This window comes from Gastrolobium bilobum, unplaced genomic scaffold (genome assembly GCF_033153095.1).
Source record: "Gastrolobium bilobum isolate Gb01-03AN ecotype WA unplaced genomic scaffold, APGP_CSIRO_Gbil_v1 utg10602, whole genome shotgun sequence".
Classification (NCBI taxonomy): Eukaryota; Viridiplantae; Streptophyta; class Magnoliopsida; order Fabales; family Fabaceae; genus Gastrolobium; species Gastrolobium bilobum.
This window is the reverse complement of record NW_026896827.1, coordinates 78,547-97,387: the sequence shown is the minus strand read 5'-3', so window position 1 is coordinate 97,387 and position 18,841 is coordinate 78,547. Positions and strand designations below refer to the sequence as shown.

General features: G+C 34.1%; 1 protein-coding gene across 1 annotated transcript; it reads right to left on the bottom strand.

Moving 5' to 3' along the window:
* Positions 1-16,425: 16,425 nt before the first annotated feature.
* Positions 16,426-17,262, bottom strand: LOC133302208 (dehydration-responsive element-binding protein 2F-like). The gene has a single exon (XM_061501950.1). It carries the CDS (start codon positions 17,260-17,262, stop codon positions 16,426-16,428), a length of 837 nt encoding a protein of 278 aa, XP_061357934.1.
* Positions 17,263-18,841: the final 1,579 nt, after the last annotated feature.

Genomic DNA, 18,841 nt, shown 5'->3' with positions numbered 1-18,841 from the left:
CACAAGCACCCCTGAGTTGATCCAACAGATCATCAATCCGAGGAAGAGGATACTTGTTCTTGATTGTCACCTTGTTCAGCTGCCTGTAGTCGGTGCACAATCGCATTGTCCCGTCCTTCTTCTTCACGAAGATAACCGGTGCTCCCCAAGGAGACACACTCGGTCTAATGAAGTCTTTCGCTGAAAGATCCTCAATATGCTTCTTCAGCTCTGCCAACTCCGGTGGCGACATCCGGTATGGAGCTAAAGAAATCGGCCCCACACCATGCAACAGATCTATGGAGAACTCTATCTCCCTCTGTGGCAGAAACTCAGGAATCTCCTCAGGAAACACCTCGAGGAACTCCCTCACCACAGGAATACCAGTGATGTTCTCCTGTGTACCACTCACCAAACCTCCCAACATGACATAACCAAATGCCCCTGCTCTCAAGGCTCTCCTAGCCTGCAGCAACGAAATGTACGGCGAGGAACTGGCTGTGGAATCACACGGAGACAACACTACACGCTTGGCACAACAATCAATCATCACACAATTTATGGACAGCCAATCCATGCCCAGAATAACCTCCAAGTTGGCCATCGGCAACCCTATCAGATCTACCGAGAACTCACGGCCATTCCACTGAAACGCCACATCGCGATGAACAGTGGTAGCATCACATCTTTCTCCGGTGGCGGTGGTCACCCGCATCGGTGGAGAAAGCATATCACTGGGCAACTCAAGCCCCACAGCAATCGGGGTAGTTACAAAAGAATGCGTAGTCCCAGAGTCAAACAACACATCAACAGCTGATGAACCAATCGTAACAGTACCTCTGACAAGGTTCGGAGCTCGATCCGACTGCTGACGATCCAGAGTATAAACTCTCCCAGAAGATGGTGGCACTACCGGTGCCGAAGTAGGTGGAAGGGGAACCATCTGAAGTGGCACTGCCTGCACTGCAGTAGCCCTCGTCGTCGCCGACGGACAATCTCTGGAGAAGTGGCCCTCTTTGCCACACTGAAAGCAAATCAACTGGCCGGTAGAACACGGCCCAAAATGAGTCTTCCCGCATCCCGAACACCTGGGAGCAGGAGGTCTCGCTACACTCCCCTGAGCAGAAGTCCTCTTGAACTGACTCGGCGCCTGCCGAGCTGCCAACTGTTTACCCTTGCCCTTGTTCCCAAACTTCCTGTCTCGCCAAGAAGTGGAACTACCAGCTGCAACCTTCGTCGCCTCAGCAACCTTGGCCTTCTTGGCCTTACTCGAGCTGTAGAAATCTTCAATATCACGACATTACTGAACCAGTGTCCCAAAATCTCTAGAAGCAGAACCAGCTAGGTAACCAGCAATATGCTCACCAAGTCCCCTGCGGAACTTAGCAGCCAGAAATGTAGGAGTAGGCCTCGCCATCCTGAAGTGTGCAAACTTCACCAACTGGTTGAACTTGGCCAGGTACTCGTCCACAGACAACGAGCCCTGAACCAATCTGTTGAACTCTCCCTACTGCCTCTCCTGAGCGTCATATGGAAAGTACTGACCCAAGAAGAAGTCCTCAAACATAGGCCAAGTCATCACATGACCCTACATCTCGTAGACATGAGAAAGGTTTGTCCACCACTCATGGGCATCGCCCTCCAGCATGTAAGTAGCGAACATCAACTTCTGTGGATCTGTGCACTGCATGATCCGAAAAATCTTATCCAACGCCTGAAGCCAACGTGCAGCAGCAACAGGATCAAAGGATCCATCAAAGGCAGGTGGCTTATGCTTACAGAAAGCATTCAGCCGGCGATCGATCTCATCGCGACCCTCAGCAACAACAGGGACGGTCTGCATGGCCCCCGAAAGATGACTGCCATCTCTCATCTGACTCTGAGAGTCATCCTGCAAACTGGGTGGAGGTGGTGGTGGTGGTGGTGGCGGTGGAGGTGGTGGCGGTGGAGCATGACCAACATCAGGGCCATTTCTCATCTCCTCCAACATGACTCTAAACATCGTCATGTTCGCCAGACGGTTGGCCTCCAACACGTCCTCGGTGGCCTTCCTGTTCGCCTCTCTGACGGCGTCCAGCATGGCCTGGTTTGCCATTCTCATGGCCTCCTGGTCGGCTAGTCGGGTCGCCTGCATCTCAGCTAATGCAGCTAGGACATGATCGGGCCGATCCTCCGAAGTCTCGCGGTTTCTCCCGGGTCTTACCATGATTCTGAACAAGTTGCACAAATTATGAGTTGATCATGCCCACGCAATGTGGTCACATATGCATTATCATAATAATACTCGACGGAGCAAACACACAAAACAGACACAACCAAACATCCTAATCATTGCAATACATACAGGTTTTTCCCTTGAACCGTTGCTCTGATACCATAAAATGTAACACCCTGTGTATACCCAGAATATTAACATTACATCGTATTAAGCGGTGCTTAATTAAAAATGCGGAATATTCTTTTTCTTTTCAATTATGACGTCATTATCAATTACCAACTTGATTACTTAATCAATTTCATAAAATATCGCCTGTATGTAAATTGCAATAAGACATCTACTGAAATACCTCAATATATAGATAAAGTGTGTATCTAAATCACGGCATTACATCAAGTAATCTGGACAATATCCTGGTACATTATTACAACTCCAAAAGACTCACATAACCAAGACATAATAATACTATGTGTCATGGACAATCCCCATGCTCACCAAATAACATAGTAAACAACAAGTCTCAACATAAAACTCCATAAACATAAACTGCAGCTATAAGCATAAGCAGCATGTAAATCCAGCATCCAATCAAGGCAGCACAATATAACAGCAATCTAACTCAGCTCCGGCCTCCTGCCGCCTGAGGTCTCAACGTTACCTGACCCTGAAATAAGCATTCCCCAAACGTGGGGTGAGATCTCTAAACTAGAAATCTCAGTAAGACAAGGGGTCCTCAAGGATCTTCCACCCCAAGCTCACTTACATGTGCAATATAAGTTCAAAAAGCATTTATATCATTATTAGTTCCAAAACTATGTAGTGCAACAGATATCTATGGCATGTGTGTAATCACTATCTACTGGCCAGAGAAATGTAGGAATACGTCTATTCCCTACATGTAGTACAAGGAACACCGCTTGCACCTCACCCACAGCCTCACCCTCTTGTATGTTCTACATACTCTGGCTTACCGTATAGGTGGAACACCTCCATGCATATCAAAAAGGCACTAACATATAATAGCTCAACAGCATTTCCAAAACATCAAAAGCATGTAACACAGCATGCATATACCATATCCCCATGGGACATGGTGGAACCACAACATGGCTAAACCGAGGACACAAAAGCTTACCTCTAAGCTAGCTATCCAATGCCACAAGCTCAAAGTCCAATCACAGCAGATCACAATCTGATATAGACCAAATATAAATCAATAAACATGTACCACATGCATACAAATTAAAGACAACGCCTTTTCATTACGTTTTCAAGTCTTAAAGCTTATAACAAAGCCACAAGCCCTTAATCCCATGATTATGGCTTAATCCATTAAATACAGAAGTTCAACTTCATCAATCTAGGGTCTACAAACCTCCAATAGCCTACTGTACGCACAGCACAACTACTGTTCTGCGAAATCCCAGAATATCCGGATACTCCTTGGGACCATATCCGGATATGCAATATCCGGATATCTCACTGTACATATCCGGATATGCAATATCCGGATATCCAGAATCCCATATCCGAATATACAATATCCAGATATCCCAAAACCCCATATCCGAATACACATATCCGGATATCCCATATCCGGATATTCCACGGGCAGATATCCGGATATTTCACGACAGAATGCAGTTTCTGCATTTTCGTGAAGATATCCCTTAAAGGTTCCCTTTTACCGATTTTAAACACCTAATCATGCATTTCTAGGTGTGTTAAGCCTTACCCAACAACAAGTTATCATCTTTTAACCTTAACATGCATCAAGCTTCCATTTTTAAGCCTTAAAACTCAAGTTAAAGGTTGATATACATACCAAAGCTCAAAAACAGCAAAGGGAGATGCTCTTGGAGCTCACAACCAGACTCAAGCTACTACCACAAGAGGATGCACGAAAATGAACACAAGATGACTCTTTTACTCAACAAGAAGACACCTTGAAGCATCAAAATGCCAACAAAAGGTCACACCCCTCAAGAACAGCAAACACAGCTCTTCAAACTCCCTCACACAGGTTCTCTAACTCAGAAACAACACCCCAATGCAGTCCCAAGACCAACCTTCACCCTCACCAAGTGTTTAAATGGAAGAACAAGCCTCAAAGGTTGAAGCTTGCTCAAGAAATGGAAGGGAAGGCAGTGGAACAGTGTATAAGGTGCAAGTCAGCCACCAAGTCACGTAGACAAATCTGAGTGCCTAGGGTTATGTGCTAAAATGCATAAATATAGCCAAAACTCACTTAAGCGCACAGTATTAACTTTAATTTCTACGCTTAGCATTTTAATCCCAAAATTTGGATTATGAAACTACATAATTTTCTAAGAATTAACATATTTTTCTTATATTTTTCTGAGCAACTTTCCGGTATGCGCTTTTCAGAGCCAGTACCGGTTTCTAGCACCAGTTCTCATTATTTGGACTTGAAACTCGTTTTACAAGTCCTACATATTATTCTAGTAATTATCATGCACTTACATTAATTTTCCGGGATACTTTTTCGGTGCACATTTATACCGACTAGCAGAACCGGTATCTGCACTTTTCTTCCGAAAAGCGACTTTCAGCATTCTTAATCACTTATTATGATTATTAAGCCTCATAAATAATTATTAAGGTCAATTATGGAATCATTTCTTATTTTTGCATAATTAATTAATTAAATACCTTAATTAATGGTGCAGGTTCTTACAGTGTTCAAAATAAAGTATCACTCAGATGGTTCTATTGAAAGGTATAAAGCTCGGCTAGTTATTGCTGGAAATCATCAAGTGGCAGGTGAAGATTACAACGAAACATTTGCACCAGTAGCAAAGATGGTGAGTGTTCGAACACTTTTAGCAGTGGCAGCAACATGTAACTGGGAGTTGCACCAGTTAGATGTCCATAATGCATTTCTGAATGGTGATTTGAGTGAGGAAGTTTACATGTGGTTTCCACCTGGCTTCGGCAATGGGACAAGCCACAAAGTTTGCAGACTACGAAAGTCCTTGTATGGTTTACGTCAATCACCAAGGAACTGGTTCTCAAAATCGAGTAGCTCGTTGAAAGCCTATGGTTTTGTTCAATCGCATGCTGATTACACACTTTTCACTTTGAAGCGTGGTAATATTTTTCTGGCTCTTTTAATTTATGTTGATGATATCGTATTAGCAGGCAATGATTCCCAGGCTTGCAAACAGGTCAAGGAATATTTAAACAAATGTTTTAAAATCAAGACCTAGGAAAGCTGAAATATTTCTTAGGCCTTGAAATGGCACGTAGTAATGAAGGAATTTTTATGTGCCAAAGGAAGTATGCTCTTGATATACTTCATGAATCCGGTCTCAGTGGTAGTAAGCCTGCCAATTCCCCTATTGAGCAAAACCATCGTTTGGCTCTGGCAGATAGTCCTCTTCTTGCGGATCCTGAACGATACAGGCGTATTGTTGGTAAACTAATTTATCTCACCATCACACGTCCTGATTTGAGCTATGCGGTTCATACCTTGTCCCAGTTTATGCAACAACCGAAACAAGCTCACTTGGACTCAGCTATGCGAGTTCTTAAGTATATTAAAAGAAATCTGGGTCAAGGACTTCTCTTGAAATCCAATTGTGATCTAAAACTTCATGCATATTGTGACTCAGATTGGGCATCATGTCCTCTTACACGAAGGTCAGTCACAAGATTTTTTGTCATGTTAGGGACATCACCAATTTCTTGGCGGACAAAGAAGCAGGTAACAATATCGCGATCTTCCGCGGAGGCTGAGTATAAAGCTATGGCAGCTGTCACAGCAGAATTAGTATGGCTTAAAGGATTTCTTGCTTCTCTTGGTGTGTTCCATAATGATCCAAAGGAGGTCTTTCGTGATAACCAAGCAACTCTCCATATAGCTGCTAACCCTGTGTTCCATGAACAAACTAAGCACATAGAGCTGGATTGTCATTTTGTTCATGATCATGTTCTTTCTAATAATATTGCTACGGCACATGTTCGCTCCAAATCCCAGCTAGCAGATCTCTTCACAAAGGCTTTGGGTCAAGCAGAGTTTCTTGCTTTCCTTCCCAAGTTGGGCATTTCATTCTTACATGCTCTAACTTGAGGGGAAGTGTTGGAGATTATCTTATTTGTTAGGATTGTATATTGTTTATATTCATTCAGCATCTGTTGCTGTTTGTCACAATAGGATAACTAGGATAACTTAGTTGTATATTTGTTTATTGTTATGATAGTTTAGGATTGCTTAGTTAGTTGCTGTACAATAGCTAAGTTAGTTGTTATATTTTTTGGCTCCTTACTTTGTAACTCTATTAAAGCAGATCGACGGAATGAGAACAGACACGGTTGAATACCAAATTTTATCTAATAATCACATGAAATGACGGGTGCATATAAAAAAAAAGTAAGAAGAAATAATGATCTTAAAAATATGTACCCACTAGATGCCATTAGACTCTTTTATTAATAGTGTGAGAGTCATATTTTGAGAATACACGCCTCTGTTCTCCAAAAAAAAAGAAAAAAGAATACACGCCTCTTCATGAAAAAGGTATGATTAGACAGACACATTTTGGCTGAAAATGCACATCATTTTGTCTTTCTTTACCAATTGTCATTCTTACCCATAATTAATTTACAATTAATTCTAACATTACTAACATTCCCTAATAGATAATTTTCTTTTTGTGAATATCAGTAATATATCATTAAACACGTGTTTATCATTTTTCAAATTTTGCTTACAAAATGATAAAATAATTATATAATACATTTCTTTATTAGACAACTTTTTATCATTCACATTATCATCTTCAAATACTTTACAAATTTAAAAATAACTATATATCACATTTCGTTAGTAGATATGATTAATTTCAGACTTCAAATTCCTCTTCCATATAGAATGTAATTTTGTTTAGATTTGAAATTGTGTTTTATTTACCAAAAAAAAAAAAGAAATTGTGTTTTGAAAAGTAAGGTAACATAAGGTGATATCCAATGGTTATAATTAACAAGTTAAAGGGTAATACTTTTTTATGCTTCGTTGTAGACTCACTCCATTTATTCCTGGTTATAGTGTTATGTATATGGGAAAAGTGTGTGTGATTTTAAAGGATATAAAGTTGTGTCATTTTAAGAGAGAGAAAGAGATAGATAAAAGAGGGGAGAGAGTTGAAAAAAAAATAAAGGTGTGGATCCCACCTCTTTGTGAGAGTGAAAAAATATAAGTTGTGTCATTTAAAAGGATAAACATTTTTCTCTATGTATATATAGAGAAAAGAGCATAAACAATACACCCAATGGGTGCAGCTCAGTTGGTTCCTAGGCGCTGAGTTAGTGGGGTTGGATATGTGTTCAATTCCCGCTGAATGCATTCTTGGAGAGGGGGCTGAATGTTAATAATGATCAGCCCAACATGAAGAGGAGAGCTGGTGCCCCTTCGTGGGCCAAGGATTATGTGGTTTAAGCAGCCCAAAATATTACTGTTATCATGGTTCTTTTATTCCCTGTCATAGGTTCTGTTACATACCATTAAGTGGAGTAATTGTTGTTAGTTGTTTTGGGCCTTATTATTAGCTTCAATAGTGAATTTGCTGTTATGCATTGTAATTAGTATTTGTTGTTAGTAACCGATACAAGCATGAGTCATGTTGTACGTGTCCTGCTTTTTATGCTTTCTGTTGGAGTTGTTAGAGACGTGGCATATATGCCTGATAGGGTCATTTTGTGAGCAGAATATGAATATACAGAATCCTTTCCTTTGTTTTCTCTGATTTTCTCTTGAAATTCATCTTGTTCCTTCGTTGAGATTCCACTGTAGGATTCGCTATCCTATCACTGAACCTTTAGCTATCACTGACCTCCGCACTCCGGATTAGTCCCATAGCTGGCTCAAAGAGTCGAAGCTTGTGGGGATACCGGAGGAAGCCAACTCGCCTCAAAGAGGTAATTAGGGTTGGGTAACTCAAAAAAAAAAGAGCATAAACAATTAAAAATATCTCAACAATTGTCAAATACTATGATTAGTGTAGTTTCTAAAGAAGTAAATTAGAACTTAATTACATGGTTGAGAAATTCAAAATTGGTTGACTAATTTAGTAAAATGATTATATTTTCTTGGATTTATTTGATGTAGCATTTATAGGGTGATTATTATTTAATTTATTATTATTGTTATTATTTTATCCGCATATAATATGATTGTTTTTCTCCTTTACACTAATTTAAATTTTATCTAACTTCATTTCTTGTGATTTTATATATTACTTTGTTACTTAATATATTACAACGACGTTCAAACTAATAAACTATGTATAAATCAATAGCTTTACTAATTAATTTAATGGTTAGTCCAATTTTAAAAACTTTACTTTAGCATTATAATTTATGTCAAATTGTAGATTATATATTATAATTAAGTGATATTCTTGACAATGTATTTATAATAATTGTAACAGATGCATTATTATTTATTTATGATGAGTTTTTTTCAATAAAATATATAGGTGAAAACCCCATCCTTTGATGCAACACGTAAGGCATAGTGATATTTTACTTATATATATACATACAAAAATACCTTCAGATATAATTAATAATTACTTAATATAAAAATTACTTTCACAAAGGAAAAAAGTTATTAAAACTAAAATAAAAAAGAGTAAAAATGGTATAAGTATTTCATGTCATAAAAGAGTCATTTAATGTGTCATAACAAATTAAATAGGTTTGTGTTCTATTTACTTAATCTATATGTGTATTAAATTATGCATGCATAAACCTGAATGAAAAGATATATACCCAACTATAGTCACAAATAATAATTTTGCTTAACCGTATAATTTTAAGAACTTAGCCGGCAGCTTTCCTATGAGAAAAAAAAATCATATAATTTCATTTAAAAAAAATATTGAATTAATATTATTTTCAAATATTTTATTTAGCTAACGAAGTTAGTTGCACACGCATGATGCGAAACTTGCCCAACTGTCATGAGACAAGCTCTTGTGAGTTGTAGGCATACCACATTCACAACTAGTTGCATACAAAATGTGTGTGCAACTAACTGAATTTTGTCAAGTGGCACTATTGCAATCGTGGGTGGCACCATTCAAAATGGAATAATTATTCTACTTACACATTAACATATTCATATTAGTTAAGTAGAGAACCACATGACTATATTCCGAATTTTAACTCATTTTGATAGAAAAATATAAAAGATTATAACCTTTTAAAAAATTGGAAGAGGAAGAAAAAAAATTGAAAAATTATGATCATCATAGAAAAGAACCATACGAACGACCACAACAATATCACAAAATCTAGTCAGTTGTTCTTGAAAATCGACAATCACACAAAATTAACAAAAGAGAAAAGAGAAAAGAGAAAAGAGAAAAGAGAAAAGAGAAGAGAGATTGACACGATGATTTATCTTGATTCGCCCAATATAGACTACGTCCAACTTGTCTATATTATATTCACCTTACCGCCACTCGTTACAAGTCACTCAATTTACAAAGAAAATATAAATAGGAAACCCTAACAGCATGCGAGACCCCGAGACCCCCGCCCGCTCACCTGGGAGTAGGACTCTAGTTGTCTTTCTGCTGACTCCAACAATAAAAATCATCATCAGCATGTGAAGTATGAATCATACACAACACTTGTGCATATACCTAGTGTGCAATTAATTGTTCATGTGATACGTGCACACCTCATAAAAGCTTGCCATGTGGCACATACACGTGTGACACATGCTATATGATGTTCGAGTCTAGGAATGGCCTCTTTGAGAAAAGTAGAAGGATAAAACAGTCAACCTTCACATCTACCTTGGCAATTTGGAGAACCTTTATTGTATACTGGATTTTCTTTTTAAAAATATTCATCATGCATTCGCCTCAAACACTTTATTATACGACTGCTACATTATGGTTCAAGGTCTAGTATTATCTTATTAGCCATGATTAATTTTTGGTTTTGTAAACAATCATGATGTAAATCTACTCAGCCATTATTACAAACTTTTGTTTCTGATTGAAGAAGGGCAGTGGCATAGTGGACCCTATGGCTCACTTTTGTTTTTAAAGTATCTACATTTACCATATTCACATGAATCACATCTTAGTTTTTCTTGGTTAAAATTGGAATCAATTCCACTCATACGCATCAACATAAGGATTAGCATGCCACTTAATTTGCATGCCTAATCAAATCCTCCTTAATTTACTTCAATTAGAACAAATATATTAGATTAATCAAAATGGTGTCTGCAAAATGGCAATCACTCATAAAGCAGAATTGACTAAAAACATAGATTAAAAACTTAACAAAAGGTTTAGTCTAACAGTATTTAGAGTGTTTGTCTCATAAAAAGTTATGTGTGAAGGGATATTTTAATATGATATAGTGTGACAGCATATAATAATACAATTAAATATAAATTATTATACTAATTTAAATAATTTAAGATTTACCAAAAAAAAAAAAAATCATTTAAGTTGCGTAATCCACTTCAATTGAGTAAAAGTTATGTAAAAACCAGCAACTTTAGTTTGTTTGTTTGTATTTGGTCATTAGCCCAAACAATGATTGTTCAGGGTGGTGGACCCAACCAATCATGTAGAGCTGAAAATACTATTGTTTTATTTTTTTAATTCAAATGCAGATTCCCTTTAAAAATCACCCTCCGATGATGCAGAAGTGAAAGCAAGATCCAAAATCATTTTCTAATATTTTCTCAGATGCAGATTCCTTCTCAAATTAAAATCCTTCCATTTGTAATACTAGAGATTTAAATGGATTATGTTTTGATTGAAACCTTTATGAACCTAGTCAAGTTTAAGAAGTAAATCGTAATGGGTCTGAAAAAACAATGGTGTCAAGCCATATATGTTTATGGAAGGGAGGTGAAAGTTTTGGTGGGATAAGCAATTGAATAAAAAAATTTAGACAAAGAAGAAAAAATATATTAAAAAGAATGATGTATAAAAACAATTCATATAGATAATATTATGAACAATTATTATGAGTGTATTTGGAATGTTTATAAAATAATTTAAATTTATTAAATCCTATGAATTAATCTATTTTTGTTTTAAATATTCTATCAATTTTATAAATTTTTGGGAATTAATTTCATTTTTGAATGTAATTTATATAAATAAATTATTTTTCCCTTATTTGAAATAGTCTATTTAATATAATAAAATAAATTTTATTTTTAACGCATTCAAAACATAAGATTTAATTTCTAAATAAATTCAAATACCATTTTTTTATAATGAGTTCCAAAAGTAGAATATAATTCCTAAATTGAATAAGTTAGTTTTAAATCGAATAAAATTAAATCATTTCTTATTTTTAAAGATTCTGAACATAATGAATGAAAAAATATTTTACGCCAATGAAGGTTGATTGGTCGTTTTTTTTTATATATTATCAACTTAAATTTTTAATAAGTTTTCATATCTTGAATGTAGATATGCCTTCTCCTAATATAATTTTTTAATTAAAAATATCATCATACGATGTAACTAAATTAGTGACAGTAATAATCTAAAGTCTAATCATTATGTTTGAAAATTAGAATTGTTGGAGAATAGTATAAAAAGCAAAGAACATAAATCAGGGATGTGTAATCTAATACATGCCTGATTCTTTTGGGTTCATCAAAAGGCATTCATGCACTATTTTCAAATTCTACAGGTTCTTATGGGTATGTTTGATTATATTCTTTTTTTTTCTTAAAATTATTTTATAGCATAGTTATGAAAATAAATATTTAAAAAAAAATTAAAAGTCAATATACAAAATAAAAATAATTTAAACATATTCTCTAAATCTGATTCTAAAAAAAAAGTTATAATTTTAATTTTTTAAACGAATTTTTTATTTTTTTATTCTGAAAACAAAAAAATTATTTTTAGAAACAAAAGAGGACTTTGTTTTTTTTATTTTTTTATGTTTTTATTTTTTTAAGTTTTGCTATTTAAAAAATGGGTCAGACGGTTAACGGGTCAAATGATTTTGACTCATTTACGGCACACGTATTGTGACGAAGTCACAGATTCCCCAGTTTGACCACCGACTGAGCAAGAGAATGTTCAGTGTATTTTTTTTTTTAATTATTTCTAAATTTAAGCTATAACTAAATTATTTAGTAAAATAATTTATGTAAACTCTATTTTAAATTAAAATTATCATAAAAATATATAATTACAAACCTATGTATTATTATAAAAACTTCATATAAACACAAATATTTTTCAAAAACATAATTTCTTTTAGAAAGTTAACAAATACTTATTTATCAATATATCTTTCTTTTTTTGGTAAAGATTTATCAATATATCTAAAAATAAAAATGAACATACTTGTTTAAATATATTTCTATAGTATCATATAAATTTATAAAAAATATATCCATTACGATATTAATTATCAAATATTTAATTATACAAAAAAATATTATAAGAGTTTTTTGATATATTAATATATGAGGCAGGACCCTTTGACACCAGTGTCAAATTTCAAATTTAACACCTCATCTGAGAGTCATCGGATCAAAAAAGATCAATAGCTCTGATTTGTAAGCATGTGATGTCATTGATATTTTTTGATCCGATGACTCTCGGATGAGGTGTCAAATTTGAAATTTGACACCGGTGTGAAAGGATCCTATATATATATATATATATATATATATATATATATATATATATATATATATATATCTTAAGATAATTTTTTAAAATATTACTATTTTATTCCCCTCAACATTTTTAAGTATCTAATTGTACTCTTTATATCATTTTCCTTTCTTATTAATTTTTTCCCCAATATTTTCTAGTCCCTATCTCTCTCCTATTTACCAAAGAAAAGTTTCTTATTAAACTAACATCTCAGTAGTTAACTACAATACATGAAAAGAGATAAGATACAAAATAAGATGAGATACCAAAAAAAAAAACGATGAGAAGAGATCTACAAATAAGTAGAACACAATTTTTGTCATTCTCAATTTTATGTTTAATTATGGAATGTCAATTCACCAATAGCTTTGCAAATTATCAACCAACGTTCCATTAAATGAAGCCACTATTTGATTGCGAACTCTATTCATATAACCTTAATATGTTTCTCTTCTATGATTATAAGTAGTCATTTTTTGGTCAATATTACTTTTTTTTGCGACTCAAGATTATAATTAAGATTGCGATCACACTTATCAAACTTTCCATCTTCAACAACATACCTTCAAAAAAGTTATGAAGTGATATTGTTGCAACAATAATCTTCGTATGCTTGGACAATGGAAATGGTCTCATAAGATGTGTGATTGATTACTGATATTTAAAAACTGAATTTTAAAAAGATGAAGTCTTGTAATTAATTGTCAAATACCTTAATCAATTATAACCATGTTATACTTAGTTTTTTTTTTCAACTTTAAAACAAAAAAACAAATTCAAATTCATTTAAGTGAAAAAAAGATGAAAAGTTCTGAAAAACTAAAAGAAAAGAAAGAGGAAGTATTATTTTTTTAACACCCTTTCATCTAGGGGCGTTTGCTTGAGGAGAAATTTTTTGAATACAGGAAAATGTAATTGATAGAGAAATGGTTGGAAAGTGAGTTTGGTAGGAAAATGTAAAAAAAGTCGTTTGGTTGGAAGAAATTTTACTGGGCAAATTAAGTAAGATTTATAAACTCTATGTTTGGTTTGAGGTAAAATATAGATGGAAAAATAAGTAACAATTACGAAAATATCCCTATTTTTTTGTACAAATTTTTTTTTTGGTTATTTATAATTTTTTTTTTGGATATTGGTACAGATTATTTTTTAATTTGAATACAAATGATAATATTTGCTTTTTTCAACCTCCTACCTATCCATTTTTCACCACTGAATGATCCAAGACATACTTAACAGGGTTATTTTTGTCAAAGTTTCCGACCTTAGCTTTTCATTTCCCCAGCGAAGTTAGAATACTTATATCTAGGTGGTATTTTTGGGTTGAATTTTTGTTATCATTTTACACTGAAAATGGATTCCTATGCAAATGATAATTGTGGGGAAATTTTCTCACATTTGCTGCCAAACACGGTTTTGCCATATTCTCACTTTTCACTTACCTATCTATCTCCATATTTTCCTCCAACCAAAACACCCCCTAATGTCATTCTTCTTGTTTCAATGATGAGAAGGACAGTTAGTTTGGATCGTTTCCAAAAATTTTACTTTTTATACACTTCTTATTTTAGACGTGTTTTTTTATTAAAGTTAAAGTTATTTAGATTTAAAAAAATATTTGACTTTTGACTTCGACTTATTTTAGAAGTTAAAATTTTTAACTTAAAAAAAATAGATTTTTGACTTTTTTTTATGACTTTTATTTTTTTTTTAAAAGGAAACATCCAAATAAATTTTTCCTGACAAATGTGTTTTGGTTATTGACAAAAGCATCTTTTGGAGGGAAAAAAAAAAATCATTAAACGAGTTTTAAGTATCAAGAACTGGGAATTAGTGTATCAGTCGAATTTTTATTCTTTTCCTGTTTATTTTACTAATAAATGGAGCATCAATTCATCTGACAGAACATTCAAATCATCAACCTAAAACTACAAATCACTAACAAGGTGAAAAATAAACAAAGAATTGTAAATGTCACAATAAATATGGTCTTTATTCAAGTTTTCTTGGCAAGATACACCGCTTGAATCACTATATGTCTATTTCCATTATCCAACATGAATAATTAAAGAGGGACAAGTCTCTAGGTACATTTCAGCCCAATAAGAGAGAGCAAATCTTCCACATGATGCAAAATGAAAAGGGTAGGAAAATCTTGCCTTTTTCTTTTCTTACTTTTGTTTTCCTTCTAAATCTCTTGTCTGTAGTGTATAGCAACCCAAAACACCTAATTAAGAGGGAATATAAAGAGATACCTTATTTCATGGGCTTGGACCTCCACATAGCTCATGAAATTAGGATGTCTTCTTTCTTTTAGTTAGAAAGTTGAAAATTAGAGTAGTTGCTAATATCATGTTGTGGTCCAATTGTATGGTACGAGGGGTTGAGACTTGATTCCTACATCACAAGCATGAGATTTTGATGTGGGGCCTTGGGATCTTCCACTTCAATAGTTAGCTTTTGGATAATGGTCCAATCAGGAAATTTTATTTATGTCTTCACAATTGTTTTCGGAATTTTTTATTTAAAAAAGTTTTAGATATATTAAAATACAAAAGAATATATATAAGAAAAAAAACTTCAACTTAACCTCAAAAAATAATAATCAAAAATCAACTAAGCTGTTATGATAGAATGATTACAAAAGCATTCTTCGATTCTTCAATATGGAAGTTTCCAAAATAGAGCAATGTTAGTACTTTTGAGGGATTAACGTGGGTCTTCTTTGAATTTTAGAGGGATTGCAATTTCAAGTAATTGAATCTATTTTAATATTCAGAAGGATTACAAGTCTGACTTTTTTTTTCTTAATGGATTATATTAGGCATTGTAATTTTTGTTGAGATCCCAAAATATATTTTACTCTTTTTTTTTCCGTATGCACTTGCACAAACACAGATCCGCCAATACTTTTGGATTGTGATCTTCCTAAGATTTATATCACTTGATATTATAGATTTCTATTTTGTACCCGCTAATAAAAGGGTTATATTTATATCATTCAGCATGAGATAACCCATCTTCCTACACACATATAACAAAGGTGGATCTCACTTTTTTTTTTTTCTCTCTAATCATTTGTGGGTTTATTTTATTATTTTGTTTGACTAACATAAGATAACTTATCTACATCCACGTAAGAAAAAGATTTCCCTTAATAAAAAGACCTAAATGGAGGTAACAGAACAAAGATCTGCATCTTTTAATTCATTTCAAAGTCGCCAAAATGCTTCAAATAAGTCAAATTATATTACTAGCAAACTCATATCTCCGTTCTCTATCAGTAACACCATGACTAAAATAAGCTCCTTTTTCTCTCAAGTAGTGTTTTTTATGCTAAGCTACTTTCCCTCTGTTACATAGCAGCCAACAGAATGAAAACTCTGTAGAATAAGACAAACAGGAATAGAGTAGTATTAGAACCAAAAGCCCACAACCTTCTGATTAATGCACAGGTTGATTTACTAAGCACCTATTTATAACTAGATTTCAACTACATCAAAGCCAGATAAAGTAGTTCTATTTTCTTGACTAATTTTCTTAATAGTTCCAAATTGAAGTGGAGAAAGTAAGCTCATCGTTTATGTCATATGCTTCAAACTGGAAGGCTTCTGATTCATGATTATCTACAACTCCATGGTCATTCATATCAATCAATGCCTCCCAGTTAACACTCATGTCATCAAACACAGCTTCAGATACTGTTGAACTTCCATAACTGTCAGCCTTTTCTGACTCTTTTTCTTCTTTAAGTATTCCCATCTGTTGAAGAAACTCATGTAGGTCTATCTGGGGCTTCTCCTGAAGATCATCTTCAAGCTTTTTTTCTGATGAAATTTGAACATCTTCTTCTTGTGGAGGAATTTTTACATGATTTTTGCTACCAGTATGTTCAAATTCTTCTACCTTTGCATCACTGGATGAACTAGAGTGAGGTTGAATTACAACCCCTTTCTTCTGCTTAAGCTCTTGCAGCCTCTGATTGATTACATGAACACTTGGTTGAGCATTTAGATTGAGTGATCCATGTGAAGGAAACATGGAAATGAAGTTCTTGGAAGGAAACCATTTGAACTTTTGATGGCATTTGGTAGAACTAAATCTTGGTTTTTGCATGTTGGGAAGGTTAAGGTAAGCATCAGGTCCATAGAGTCTCTTTGCAGCTTCATCATAAGCCAAGGCAGCTTCTTCAGCTGTTGCAAAAGAACCAAGCCAGAGTCTGGTTCTCTTCTTTGGCTCTCTTATCTCAGCAACCCATTTGCCCCATGTTCTTTGTCTAACACCTCTATACTCACATGAAGCATTCTGGGGGCCACCTTTTCCCCTTGTTGGCCCTTTCTTCCAAGGCTTCAATGAAGACTTTCTGCTAGCTTCCATGGTTGGTAATGTGGAGAGTTACACAAAGGCAAGGTTATACTTGAATATGTAGGAGCAAGAGTGGAGTCTAATATTAATGTTGTCACGTTTGGAGAAGTCATCATGTGACCGTTACTGAGAATTGACACAGATTGTTTCAAATCCTGATTTTTTTTTTTTTCTTACCAAGAAAATTGTAGGCTGAATTTTTTAGGCATTTTCACCGTAATAATATCAAAGGAAAACATTTTTCCTCCTTAATTCAAAAGGTGAATATTTTGTCAAAATAATGCAATGAAACGTTCATAAAGTAAAGAATGTGTATTCAAATTACGCATAAGGTGATGTATGACTTATGCAAAAGTCAGTTCACACTTATTACAAGTTGCACATTACAAGTCGCATATTATATCATGCACAACTTAAATCCACACATCTTATACACGACTTATATGACTAATCTCGAGTTCAATTATGCTGCCCTCATCTTTTAATAAAAATTTCAGCACAAAATAATTAAATGCTACATTATTCACGCTTCAATTCAATAACATTCTTAGCATGATTGGCTTTGTATGTATTGTCAACACTAGACTCTTTGCGCGACTGATCTATATGAATTATTCATGCTTCAATTCTATATAACTCTTAACGTGATAGACCTATGTGTATCATTCCGTTTCAACTAAAATTCTTGCTGGTGTGAAATGACATGTTAGAAATATAAACAGAATTCTTGTTGTTATCTATGCTAGTAATAAATCATGTCAATTTTTTTGTAATATTTTTTCCCATGATATTGCTTTTTTATAATTGTCTTGCAAAACACGAGAATTTGAATTGGACGGGTGTTTCTATTTTGTTCGCTGGAAAGTGCAGCTCTAGTTGTTATAAACATCCTTAGTTTGCAATCTACACGTGTTTATTACTGCAAGTATGAGCATGCATGGTCTTAACATGTGGCAGATGATTATGCTTTTATTTTCTACACAAACAAAATATCTTTCCCTAAGAGATAATCAAAATGAAAAACTTAAAAAAAAGCAGATTTTTTTTTTTTAATAACTTATTTCATGAAAACGAAAGACACGGTTCTGCAAATTTATAGTTCTGTAAAATAAGGTCAAATAGTCTATTGGCACTCACGTCACGGGTCATAGATTATTATGGCATGCCCACGATTATTCAAGCCTACTTTGGTTAAGACCAACAAAAAAAAAAAAAAAAAAAAGTGCTTATTTTTAGTGATTGATTAATCCTTGTTTAAATCTTAATCATTCTATGATTTTAAATTTGATAAATGGAGGAGTCAAATTAGTCAAGCTTTTGAGATTGGACAGGAGAATCACCTTGAATTTTGAAATATGCAAGTTCATCCCCTTTTTATTTACAAAGATAATAATTAATGGAGAAGGTTATACTTACAACCTATTTTCGTTTACAAATTCTTACAACCATATCTTAACCGTTGATTTTCGTCAATTAACGGTTAAGATTTTTACAAATTAAATTTATTAATTAATTATTAATTCACAATCAATAACAACCATTGATTGGCGGAAATCAACGGTTAAGATATGGTTGTAAGAGTTTGTAAACT